The following is a 13,195-nucleotide window of genomic DNA, read 5'->3' as shown; positions in this document are numbered from 1 at the left end:
ATTAGGAAAATAAGGACACATAGAGAATGGATATTTTTGGAAATGTAAATGCATATATTTAACATAGGCTCTTCTGAACAGGTTCTTGGTAAAGGTGTCCATAACATGAAGCACAGGATAAATTCTCCTATAACATTAAACATATAGTTTTTAAGGGTTCCTTACCACAGGGGCTTTATTCCAGTCTCCTAAAAATGGAATATTCCCTTAGTTTCAGCCAGGCATTCAATTAAATGTATAAATCCTTCCACTGCTGTTTCATCACTACCTGCAAGGCTGAATCAACACCATCAGACATACTGTCTCCTTGCAAGACATGAAGTTCTTAGACAGCAGTTTGCCTTCAAGAGGCATCCCTCTTCAAGTGAAAAGAGGCTGTGAAGAAAACATTGACAGAAAACTTCTTTCTTCCCCTAGAGAACCCAAAATAAAACTGGTGTGCATCACAAGGATACCCTTGGAGCAGCCCAGCATCTGGATCACAAAAGTGGATACTGAAGAGAGCTTGACTTTCAAAACTGTGTAATAGCTAATACTGAATTTATTAATTCAAGATTTAATTCATTAAGCTGTGCTAGTAATTATTTCTCCATCTGGCTTCACACTAGTGTTATTTATGTAACAGCCATCTCTTCACCACTCATATAAATAAAAAAATCTAAATGTAGATCAGTTATTCCAGTAAGATTTTGCTTGGAAGAGATATCCATGTAAATTATGCACTGTTATAATTTTTCTAATTACTGATCTGGATTAATCAAAAGGAAAAAATTATAGTGAAATACAAACTGTTGATGATCCTTTTAATTATTTTATTGTATACAAATGGATATTAGAGTATGTACTGAGGGAGTTACATGTTCAAATCAAGAAGAGAGGTGGAAAAAGCATCATGCATTGAGGCTCATGTTTATGCTCACAGGGCACTGCAGATGGCAGGTCCCTGCGGTATCATAATCATCGTCACAGTGCATTCAGAAAGGACTGAATATGAAAAAACAAATACACTACGTATCTCCTAGTTCAGCCGAAGGAAAACAACCGCACGGCAAGAGCAAGTATTCCAAGGAACCCAGTTATTCTGAGATGATACATACCTGGGCTACCATATCAAAAGGCAAGACACTGATGAGGCTTACGGCTTTGTACAACTAACTTGAAATTAAATACTTCCAGCCACTTAAAGATCATTTAACATAAATTTAATGATTAGTTTTAGATGTGGCATTACTTTGTAAAAAACAAAATTGTATTTTGAACTGAAAAACTTTCAGTTACTTTTAGATCTAAAATTTCTTTCCCCTTTTTCGAAATCTCACTGAAAGCTCACCCTTCCCTTCAATATTTTACATGTTTCCAGAGGAGTGCTGGGCAGGTAATGTATGCAAACGAAGCACTCCAAGAAGCACTTTTACCTTTTCACCAGTAGATGCGTAGAGACTGCTTTCTGCTCACAAGTTCTGGCATACGGTTTTCAAAAGATAACTAATCATAAAACTTTACTACCTTTGTCATTAAAAAAAATATAAATTAATAAATACACACTTCCAACTTTCCTAAAGAGCCCCAAACTTTTAACCAAGCTCTGCCCTAGCTACTTTAATGTTACAGATTTGTTTTTCATTTGGCTGGCTGGATTTATCTGTCACCTTTGTATTTTGCTTGCTGAACAAATGGCTTTATCAGCTGCTCCAGCTTATAAGAAAAATGTCATTTTTTTCATAATCTTATGTTCTATTCACATGAAAACATTTTTCAAGCAAGGAAATCTAGTAAAATCTAAAATTAAAAAAATAATAAACTACATCTCCTCTTCTTTCTTTCTTCTATTAAATTACAATTGGCCCTATCTGTATCTATATATTTATCTTTCTATGTAGAGAGAAAATAAAACCAATAAAGTAACAGAGAGAATTTGGTTTTTGAATGTAACTACTGCCCAGTTTTTCCTTTGCATGACTCTGTAGTACTCTGTGTGTTAATCTGATCTTCTGTCTGAAACATCTTCTGCCTGGGAAACCCAGAGATCATTCCTGCCACTAGTACCTGACTTTCAGCCATAGCAGGAGAGAGATGCTTGGATCCAAGGCTTTCAACTTTTCCTCCAACTGGTTCTTTCTGCTGGTCCTGTCATCACCATCCTGCAGCTTCTCTGCCAGTCAGAAAATACTAGCAACAACAGCTTAAAACATGAGATTGTATTTGCTCCCATCTAGCGTCCCACCCAATGTGTGCCTAGCGCCTGGCACACCTCTCACAACATGCTTGCTGCAGCTGCATCTTTAATGCAAAATCTACACAATTCTAACATACATACAATTATAAGCACAGTACAGACAAATACAGCAACTGCAACAGCAAAGAAGATAAAGGGAGAAAATCCTGAATGTTCCAGTCGTCTCTACATTACATCTTATCTTTTCTTACCTTTGTAGTCCACTGGCTTTGCATTCTTTAGAAGTTCCATGCATCTTGTTTCCTCCTTGTGAATCTCCAGCTGAAATCTGCATTCTGGATGGACACCATTCACCTGTGTCAAATTAGCAAACAGGCCAGGGTCTTGAGACACAAATTAAAATGTTTTATGAAGGATGCAACTACTAATAATGAAATGCACGATTGTAACTGGCACTGGTTTTGCCCAAGTATGTGCTAATCATTTCACAGACACAGTCATTGCCTATTTTAGCTTCTCACACATTGACTTTTCAAAACAAAATGTTAAAATAACGCACTAGAGCATTCACTGGCTCCTTCCTGCAGCATTTCAAGGCAAACTGTCATTTACAAGAAAATACTTAACTTTCTACTGCATTCATCAATATTGTTTCCTCCAGAAAAAAACTGAGTTAAACTGAAACAGCAAAGTAAACACATTTGCTTTTTTTGCTTTTGTAGAAAGTTATGAAGCTGAAAGTTTAATATGAATCACAGAATATGAAAATCTATCAAACTGTATTCTCTTTGACATGGTAACTTTTGCTTTTCTTCCCTTTTCCACCACGTATATTTTATCTCCTGAAGGCCCCAGAGTATGACTATTTGACACAAGCAAGTGCTACACAGGAAGAAAACCCCATTCCTTTAAAAATGAAAGCGCTATTGCCTTCACTCATTTATAGCCCTGCCCTCAGTTCCCTGGTTTTCAGAAAGGGTTATTTATGTCCATGGGAAGAGACGGGGATGTAGGTAGTAGTATCGGGGAGGGAAACAAGACACTGTGAAGTTGTACTGAAGTCAGTTGGATTCACAGAGGCAGACAGAGCCTAACAGAAGAACATGCAGAGTCCATAAGAGACTGCGTGGGAGAAATGACTGTAATAGGTGACAAATGGGAAAGTAGGAAACATCGCTGGGGCTGAAGGGACAGTGAGATTTGCTCAAATGAAATAACATCATAATGAAACAAAATGTGAATATGCAGTACTTCAGTCATCCTCGCACTTGTAGTTACCAAGAAAAGGGTAGTCTCTCTCCAAGTTTCTCTCTCTTTTCTCTCTCTTTTTTTAGGAGACATTTAATAACAGAATCTGGTAATAATCTCTGATTCAGGAGACAATATTTCATTTAAATGGCAATACTTAATTAATTAAGCTGTGATCATGGACCCAGAACCTAGGACCCAGACTTAGGGCTGAAAACCTGGTTATTCTGCAGTCTCCTTGTGGGCAAGCCTCTTGCGGAGCTTTTAAAAATACAGCGTAATAGCCATAAGCATAAGAGCAGGAGCTGTTATGAAAACTCACAAAAATCCGCCTCTTCTCCAAATGCCTCATTTCAACATCTACAACAACAGAACCTTACTTCCTTTTCCCCATCTTTTATCTCTATTTACTATTGAAATTGCATGTTTTCAGGGCAGATCTTTTCTTTCTTTTTAAAGTGAATTTGTATAGATCCTTAACATAAATTAGAATTTGTAGCACTTATAATAGAAAATTCAGCATTATACTGAAAATATTGGTGTTTTGTGATGTATTATCTGCTTTCCAGATAGCTCACATGTAAACTAAAGTCCCATGTATACATAATGTTTTTAATTGCATTTTGCTTTCACATAACAGATTTTGAATTTTATTTTTTTTCCAATTGCAAACATTTGGTAACTGAGAGTAGATCTTGGAAAGGCAGGTTTCAGCAAATGGCAATGTTAACTAAATGAGGGGTAAATCAAAGCATCTACTGCAATTAAGAAACCTGCTGAATAAGTGTCTTCTCTCTCATACTTACGAAAGAACTGAAAGTTTCCCTGTATCAGTGATCTAATAGTGAAGGTTACTTTGAGAACATAAATTTCTTAGTACCCAAAAGTAACACATTACTTTTCAAACCTGGGACGCACGCCAAACTGTAATATACTTTTTTCTAATGCATACAACAGTTTAATTCAGATGTATTTCACCAAGCTACAGAGATTTAGGGCTCAAGACTACATGGCACTGACCACATCTCAAAACACATCAAGACCCCAAAATGGATTTTGAGGGCACTCACCACCTTTCAGGGCTGGTGCTCATCCATCTTTCCACCTGCTTTACCAAGTGTAGGTTATCCTTTATAAGCACTGAGCACAGAACCGTGTGCGCTGCGTTGCGCATTGTAAAGGTACACAGTTAGCTGGAAACCCAGCTGAGGAGTCTCTCTGCGTCTTTAGGCTGAACAATTTTTAAGGCATCCAGAATAGCAATTTGACTGGAAAAACATTTCTTCTGACAAACAGCTTACATTTACCTTCAGCATGGTATCCCGACTTTTGGTGGAAATGATCTGTTATTTTGCATTTACAGTAACAAAAAATTGAAAGATTTAGAGGGCTGGTTTTGTTTATTTTTTGTAAATCATGTTTCCAGCAACGTTACAGACTTCTACAAACAGCTGAAGAAACGCTTAAAAATATAGAGATATTAAAAGCAGACGCCCTAAATTTGAAGACTTTAACATTCTGAGTGCTTTGTACGCTGTTATCCAGTTGCATGTATTAAAGAGAAATTATTTATGCAGTAATTTTTCCCCACGTGATGATTGCCAGCGACCCTCCAGACCGCGCCAGGGCAATGCTGTGTGAAAACTCTTCGGAATCTAGTGGTGGCCATCGGCTGCCGGGGAAAGCCGAAACAGCGGGGAACAAGTGACTCGGCGCCAGCCCCCCCAGGGCCGCTCCGCCGGGGATGGGGATCGGGCCCGGCCCGCGCTGCCTCGCCGGGGCGGAGCCGTCCGGGCCCCTGAGGAGCGCCCGGGGGTGCGGAGCGGCGCCCCCCGCCGCCTGCGCCTCCGGCCCGGCGCTGCCTGTGCGCCCAGGGAGCCGGCCTCCCGGAGGGGTGACAGGCTGGGGGTCCCGGCGAGGGCAGGACCCTCTCCCCTGCGAGATCCCCGCCCGGGAACACCCGGTAAGCGCGAGCGGCGGGAGCCACTCGTCTCCCGAAGTGAGTGCGGCGCGGCCGAAGTCTCCGCACCTGCCGCGGCTGCGGCTACCGGTTAGCCGCCCGCTCCGGGGAACGGGGGAAGCTGTGAGGGAACGGCCGGCCGGGGGGGTTCCGCACAGGCACCTAAGCGACGGGGGTGGCGGGAAGAGCCGTAGGGGTCACCCCGTCCGCCGTCTGGAGGGGCGAGTTTTACCCTTCTCCCGGCGGCGCGGCCGGGGCCAGGGGTGAGCGGGGGGTGACTTACCCGCCCCAGGCTCCAGCAGAGGGAGAGGAGGAGGATCGGCAGGTTCCTCATGCCAGCCGAGAGCCGGGGCCGGCGGGTTCCGCCGCCCTGCGCCGCTCCGCGGGCCCCTGTCGAAGGCGGCGAGCAGGAGCCGCGTCCCGCCACGGCACCATAGGGCCCGGGGGCCGCCGCCGCGCTGCTGGGGCGCCGAGCCGAGCCCCCCGCCCCGCGGGCGGCCGCCGCCCTGCGGTTGTAGGCGGCTCCCGCACCTGCCCCCGGCCGCCTCCCGCTTGCCTGCCCACCGCTCCGGCGGCCGTCAGCTCCTGGCCCGACTGAGTCCCTGCCCGCCGCCGCCTCTGTGCGCTCAGCTCCTCCTCTAGACCCTGCTCGCTTCCCTCCCGCTTCTCCTCAGCCCCTCTCCTCAGCTTCCTTTTCTCCTCCTCCCTCTCCCTGCCGCGGTTGCTCCCCCCCATAAGAGGTGCGAGTCGTTCCGCTCAGCCAGGACGCCCCCCCGCCCATCCCGGCGCCCCGCAGGTGCTCCCCCGCCATCCCGGGCCACTGCCGAGTTACGGGCGGCATTTACCCCTTTCTGCCTGCCCCGAGGTGCCGGAGAAGCCCCCTCTTCTCATGCAGGCACATCGGGGGGCTGGGTGCCCATCCCCAACAGCGTACCGAGGTGCCAGTGCCAGCAGCACTGGGATCCCTTTTGCCCCTGAAACCATTAAGGTGATCGGGCACGGTCCTCCTAAGCCAGACAGATGCGGGGTAAGTGAAGCGAACCCAGGCAGGGTCAGTCTCGTCACTGGGCAGATCAGCAACTGTATTACAAAATCTTTCTCACCCCCCAAAGTGCGTTTTTTTCTAGGTCTCAATAGAGGACCAACAGTTTAAGGCAACTGCATATTATTGCCTGGCAGTTTACACCAGGCAAGCCTCACAAGGCATGTAAAATATATAATTAAGTGACATTCATGTTAGTCCATGCTTTTTGTTACAGAAAAAGCAGAGCTTATATGCTGGCTTTTAGCTGAGAATGAGAATAAATTAGAGTCATCTTTACACTGTGCTGTAATTTAAGTACTATATATTAAAAGGAACTCAGTGGGCAATATAAGACTCTCCTAAATAGCCTTATGCCATGCAAAATAACCAGCTATAAGCAAAACCAAGGACATTTCTAGGAAAAATCTGAAGAGAATTTTCATAATTTTTAATGCATTTGCAAAAAATTCTTTTAATACATTGAGAAGAAAGACCCAATTATCATTAAAAAGAAATACCACAAACTGTAATGAGCAGTGTTATAACCTGCATGTTGAGAGAGGAGAGAAACATTAATGTAGAAAACAAAACTTCTTGTAGGATGGGATATGATCAAGTAATGAAATATTTTAATTGTAACAGAAAATAGTACCCCTTTGGATTGACTTTGATCTGTATGTGACAGGTGGACTGAAATGCCAAATTGCACCTACTTCTAGAACAACTGGGTTGGAGAAGAACCTGGTTACGTAGCTAGCTGTGAGAATCCCGGGCAGACTCTCATGCCAGACCTCTTGGAAATGGAGAATTGCAGAGTGCAACTCCCCTGATTCCCAAGACCAATGTCCAGGGTTCCTCTTTGGGCTCCTGGTTATTGACACATGCAGTCTGGGGGTACTCTTAGCAATTTCTTAAGAGCTGTCGGTCTTTCCAAAATAATGATCTCAAAACTATTTCTCTAATCTTGTATTTTACAGGAATCCAGTGTCTTCTCATAATTGCAAGGCTTTGGAAAAATCACTTCTGTCTTATCTCTGTTTTTGAAGTTATTTCTTGCACTTTATGATGACTGGCATCCTGCTGAGAAAGCAGTCTTTAAATCCAGTCACTCTAATGAGTGAAATTTGTCCATGTCAAGGCTCTTCAGGTGGTTCAGCAGTAAGCCCAACAGCAGTCTTTGCATAGAGGAGCTGTCAGGCAGACTGTCCACCAGCTCGACTGCCCCAGCAGCTGAGGACACAAGAGTTGCCTGATACCAAAACCCAGTGTTTGATTCTTCGAGCAAATGATTCATTAGGCTGTTGAAGTGGAGTAGCCTGGAAAACCAATTAACAAATTGGTGTTAACATTCTGTGTAGAAACAGTCTTGGGAACTGTCGTCATTATTCCTTCTGTGGAATGACAGAAACTAGTATCTTGGGTAGTAGGCTGTCTGCATGTCCCAGAACTAGCAAAGGAGTTTTGAAACTTGCATCTCTTCTATCAGAAGATTGCCCAGAGTCAGATTTTTATGATGTTTTGTTTTCAATAAATCAGAATTTTAAGGTGAAAAGAAAAATAATCAGTTATTTCCCAACCACTTCTGTCACTATTCCCAATGACTCTTTGATGTGAAGGAGACAACAGATGAAAGAGATGCCTCAAATACCAATATTTTTGTTTAGATATAGCTAAGTGATTTTTTTTTTAACCTGAAAAGAATACAGATTATTGATGGATGAAGCTCAGAAAACATGGTTCAAGTTCTTTTTGCTTAAGCATGGCACAGTTCAGTGCCCTGTTGTAGCAGCTGTAGAGAGGAAAAAAAGAAAAATGGAACCAAAAAAGCTGTTGATATGTAGAGATGTATATGAATGAGACTGATCCTCTTATGCAGCCAAGGATTATGAAGGAACCAAGGAGTCATAGAAATTTAGACAGTCAGTGAGACTTGATGCCATTTCCAAGAGTGCCTGTCAAATTCAAAGGAAAGAACAGAGATTTTGTGGAGGTATACATGAGGCGTAGAAGGACTGCATGGACACACAGGAAAAGGATGGAGTCAAACAAGGAGGGAAATTCATCCTCTCTCCAAAATAGAGGTGGTGGAAAAGTAAATGCAGTTTGGTTGAAGTAGATACTATTTTGAATCAGCAGAGCCTGAGTGTTACACAGAGGGCAGTAAAAGTGGAAATGGAAAAGTTCAGCTGCAGGTGATAGACCTAGCGGCAAGCAGTGCCAGAGTACTGCAAGCTCTCTACTGCCACAGCACATCCAGGAGCCAAAAGGTTTGCTCGAATTTTTGTTGGAAAAGTCTGCCTACCAAGGAAAGTGTGGTTTAACCCCTCGGGCAGCTAAACACCACACAGCCGTTCGCTCACTCCGCCCCCCCAGTGGGATAAGGGAGAGAATTGGGAAGAAATTGAGATAAAGACAGTTTAATAGGATAAAAAAGGAAGGGATAGTAGTATTAGTAATAATAATAAGTAATAATAATAATAGTAATGATATACAAAACAAGTGATGCACAAAACAATTGCTCACCACCCACTGACTGATGCACAGCCAGTTCCCAAGCAGTGGCCCCCCCAGCCAGCTTTCCCCCTAGTTTGTATGCTGAGCATGATGTCATATGGTATGTAATATCCCTGTTTAGGTCAGCTGTCCCAGCTCCTTGTGCACCCCCAGCATCCTCGCTGGCAGGGCAGTATAAGAAACTGAAAAGTCCTTGACGTAAGCACTGTTTAGCAACAACTAAAACATCAGTATGTTATCATTATTCTCATCCTGAATCGAAACCACAACACTGTACCTGCTGCTAGGAAGAAAATGAACTCTATCCCAGCCACAACCAGGTCAGAAGGGTACATGCCAGTAGGGTTCTAAGTAAGAAGTACCTTCTGCTTGGCCGTCTGTCTCTTCAGAGTCCTCTAATACACAGTGTTGGCAGTAAGTAGCTGATGTGATTTTGGTCAGGCCCATGGAGAAGCAGCTGACAGTTTTCCATACTGAAGCAATGACATCAATCCCCTTTGAGCTGAATCCTTATTTAAATTGTTTGTGAGTTCAAGATGTTCTGACAATTTATATTCTATCCACAAGTCATGTTCTTGCCGTGTAGAAAGACTAAAAAAACATTGCTTTCATTGTTTAAAAGGAGATTTTGCTTTTGTTTGATCATCTAACAATTATTGTTTACACAATGCATAACACACAGTTGCCAGAAATACCTGAACTGCATGAAAAACTTAGAAGGATTTCCCTCAAAGCATGCGTGCAAGCTATTTTGGACAATGTGCCTCTTCCAGTAGCCGCGCAAGCTATTTCACATGGTTTGAGTCCTGCTTTCTAAACCACAGGAAGATTTTTTGCTTTCATGTTATCCGGCACACTGTACTAAGTTTCACTGCAAAAGGGATGCTCTTCCTAAGACTTCACACTTAGCAAAGACACGAGGTCTTCATTAGATATTCCTAAATCTCCCAAAGGCACTCTACTGTCATCCTGCATTTTGTTAGGCTTTTGGTTTTTTTCTGCAGTCCAAATACTTAAGGACAGATTTCATCAGCCATGGAAACAGACATTAGAGAGGGCTTCCAAGAAAAAGGAGTTGTGGCTTTAATGTATGTGCTGTTTGGACCTTTTATATTGGAGAAGATTAAAGTTCCTCAAAATTTTAGCATCAGTAGCTATTAACATAGATGATCTTACTGAGCCTCCATCAATGATCGGATGGAAACACGACAAAGAAGGGGCTGGGCCGGAGTACGGCAAACGATATGTGTTGTGCTAGGGACAATGGGAATTCAGATCTTGGGCAGGCACCAGGGAACATACGGCTATAGCACCATCCTTTGAGAGGCAGCACAGCGTTGTTACTGTCAGCAGTTGACCCTCCTGCACCAAATGTGGTAGCAGCTGCAGTAAGAGGGGAAGGTGAAATGCAGATTCTCTGAGTCAACAATAGAAACTCATCAATGTATTTTATCTGCAGCTCCAGCAGGTGTTCAGAAAGCCCTCCTAGTTATTTTGAACTTTTGCTGTCGTTACTGGTCATTATGTCTACATAATCTCTCGAACCCTATGGTTGTTTCTTAGACTGAGAAGCAATACCATGCAGAGGGAGAGTCTTCTAAGGAAAGGCTGTCCTTAAGTGTCACCTCAGCTTTTTCTTTCTCTTCCATTTCAACATCCGTAACAGTGCCCTGCTGTCTCTAAGCATGAAGAGTAGCTTCAGGCTGTAGGATCATCTTACAGTGATGATGCTCGAACTGCTCCACAAACTGCTTTTTGCAGTGGCCTGCAAAATGGCAGTTACCAACATCAGTATACCAAATGCATCCAAACAGCACATATTCCTAACCAACACAGTCATGTGAAGAACTCTTCAGAGTGGTCTTTCTGTAACGCTCAAGTAGCTTGGCTACTCAAAAATATGTTTCTGCAGATTAGAAACATCAAGAAATTCTTTGAAAACAAAGACATTTTAGCATGTTAAGCTCATGAGTCACAAACTTTTAAATGATTTGTTTAAGGAGATGTCTGTAACTGTGAAGTCTTCTGCCAGGTTATGGCACAGGGACATTGTTCACCAAAGACACAGAGGGTAGTCTATAGTAAAGTATGCAATTTTGTCCTCTTTCCCTCAAATTTCTAAGACTCCCAGGTCCTGTAATTTCAAAAGAGCGAGAGAAGTCCCTTCAGTATAATGAACCATTCCAATTCTTGGCCAGGGTATTCTATTTTTCATATTTCCATTATAGGCAAGTCCTTTCATTAACACTTATTGAATGTATTAAATTAATAGGTATTCTGTTACATTCATGTGTGTAGATGAAGTAGAATCTGATCTTTTAAATGTATAGATTAAATATAAAATAATTTGGATATCTGGCATAATGGAAAATACTTGGGTAGTGTCATTTAAGCTATGATTTGCTACAAAGCACCAGGTTTGATTAGTGATTTTTGAGTCTTTTACTGGACATGAAGAAATCAAATCTTTTTATTCTGAAAATTTGAAGTATTTTTTTATTCTGATACAATGAGAGGAAAATTGTCCCCATTAGTTTTAGGGGTTTTGTAATGGTTAGTTATTATAATTATTTTTTTTTTTTTTTGGTGCAATTTAAAGTAAAGGGTAGATTTTGCCACAAAACTCCAGAGGCAAAACTCAAAAACTGCAGAAAAATGAACGGATAGAGTGGCAGGCAAAGCTTTAGAAAAGTAGAGAAGAGTAAGTGCAGAAGGAAAGACAAATGAAAAATAGAATAAAATAAAAGTACTTCTCAAGAGGAGTCAGTACTGCTGAATCCAATACTTTTGTTTACTAAAGCATATTTTCTACACAAACAAGACATTAGATTTATTCTAGATAGCTGTCAGTGAAGCATTTGATACAGTGCCATAGAAATTGCTAGTTAAAAGTGAGATGATGGAGCTTAATGAAAAATTTATTTGGCCAAAATGTGGTTAAGTGAACCTGACAAATAATGCTGATGTATAAATAGGAGGATAAAAGGAAATAACAATGAAGTTCCTCAGACATCAGACTACGGTCTTGTTTTATTATTTTCCGTAATGATTTTCATTTTTGACAAAACAAAATTTGCTAAGGATTAAAGGTGTCGTCAATAGTAAGCAGCAGCTGGGTATCTTACAGAACTGGAAATGAAGTACTAGAAAAAAGTTGGAAATTTAATAAAGCAAAATGGAAGGTCATGTGCTAAAGAACAAGAAATAAGTGTTTACACCATAAGCTGAAGGGCAATAGCAGAAAGTCCTGTGTGTACAAGTCAGTGTGTGGCAAATATGAGTATTAATGTGACATGGCTGTGAAAAATAAATGTGATCTTAGGACATATGGGAGAGACACTTGCTGTAGAGTTATAAAAGTAATGAGGCTAGGTAACACGTAAAGGACTGGTCAGATCTTATCTGCAGTGTTGTATATAAATTTAGCAATTTGTAGTCACGAGAGATGAATTCAGCAGGTGCAGAGCAAATAAATGAAGACCTGAGGTTTTCAGAGAATGCTTGGTTCAATAGCCTGCTAAAATATAAGCTGAGATGAAATAAGTCGCCAGGAAAGGAACTATGCAGATTAAAGGAAATTTGGCAGAAAAAGAGGTGGATTGACCTAGGTGAGAGTAAATGCATAGATTGATATCCAGGTGGCTGTTCTGGACAAATATTTTAACAGAGCAAAGAAAGAAATCGCTTTTCAAACAGAACTTGATCAGCCAGTGAAAAGAATTTTCTTCTGTGGCTCTGTGCACAAAGAGTAGACCAGGCTTTTCTTGAGGTCTTTTCCAAACCCCTATCCTACTTTATGGTAAATAGTCCCTTTCCAAACTTCTCCATCAAAATCGCTGTTCTACAGAAAACTAGTTCCTGGACTTTCTGTCTTTTTATACATAGAAAGTAGTTTTCTATACAAAATGCCCACCTTTATGGAAAAATTCTATTTTCCATCAAAAATATGACTATTTTTGGCAGAAATACAAATATTTAGCTTTTGGATAAATTTTTCCATTTGGGGGTTTTCAAAACAAACATAAATTTTGCTAGAGGGAAAAAAAAGTCTCTACAAGGCTCTACTTAAGATTTTTTGTTCAGTGAAACCTTTTGTTGTTAACAAAGCACATTTTAGGCCTATTTACAAAAGCTGGATCTGGATCTTCAGTTTTTGGTGATCTGGGAGTATTTGTGTCAGGAACTCTGTACTGGCCTCTTCTCCAGAAACAGGGGAAAATGAAGCATTAAGACTTGCACTAAAGGATGATTAAAAAAGAAATGAAAAATCCAG

General features: G+C 41.6%; 1 protein-coding gene across 3 annotated transcripts in view; it reads right to left on the bottom strand.

The window, feature by feature from the left end:
• The window catches only part of VIPR2 (vasoactive intestinal peptide receptor 2), a 65,536-nt gene extending 59,486 nt beyond the window's left edge, over nucleotides 1-6,050 (bottom strand). Inside the window, exons 1-2 of one of the 3 annotated variants that reach the window (XM_075746611.1) lie at nucleotides 5,668-6,050; nucleotides 2,428-2,530 (exon numbers count right to left, since the gene is read on the bottom strand). In XM_075746611.1, the coding sequence (XP_075602726.1) occupies nucleotides 2,428-2,530; nucleotides 5,668-5,718 (154 nt within the window). In that variant the 5' untranslated portion in view covers nucleotides 5,719-6,050. Of the gene's footprint in view, nucleotides 1-2,427; nucleotides 2,531-4,494; nucleotides 4,628-5,667 lie in introns of those variants that run through there. The other 2 variants (XM_075746609.1, XM_075746610.1) reach the window with 2 other exon arrangements.
• Nucleotides 6,051-13,195: the final 7,145 nt, after the last annotated feature.

The sequence above is a fragment of the Balearica regulorum genome, chromosome 2, assembly GCF_011004875.1.
Source record: "Balearica regulorum gibbericeps isolate bBalReg1 chromosome 2, bBalReg1.pri, whole genome shotgun sequence".
Taxonomy (NCBI): Eukaryota; Metazoa; Chordata; class Aves; order Gruiformes; family Gruidae; genus Balearica; species Balearica regulorum.
The sequence above is the reverse complement of the archived record's forward strand: the minus strand, read 5'-3'. Positions and strand labels throughout refer to the sequence as shown.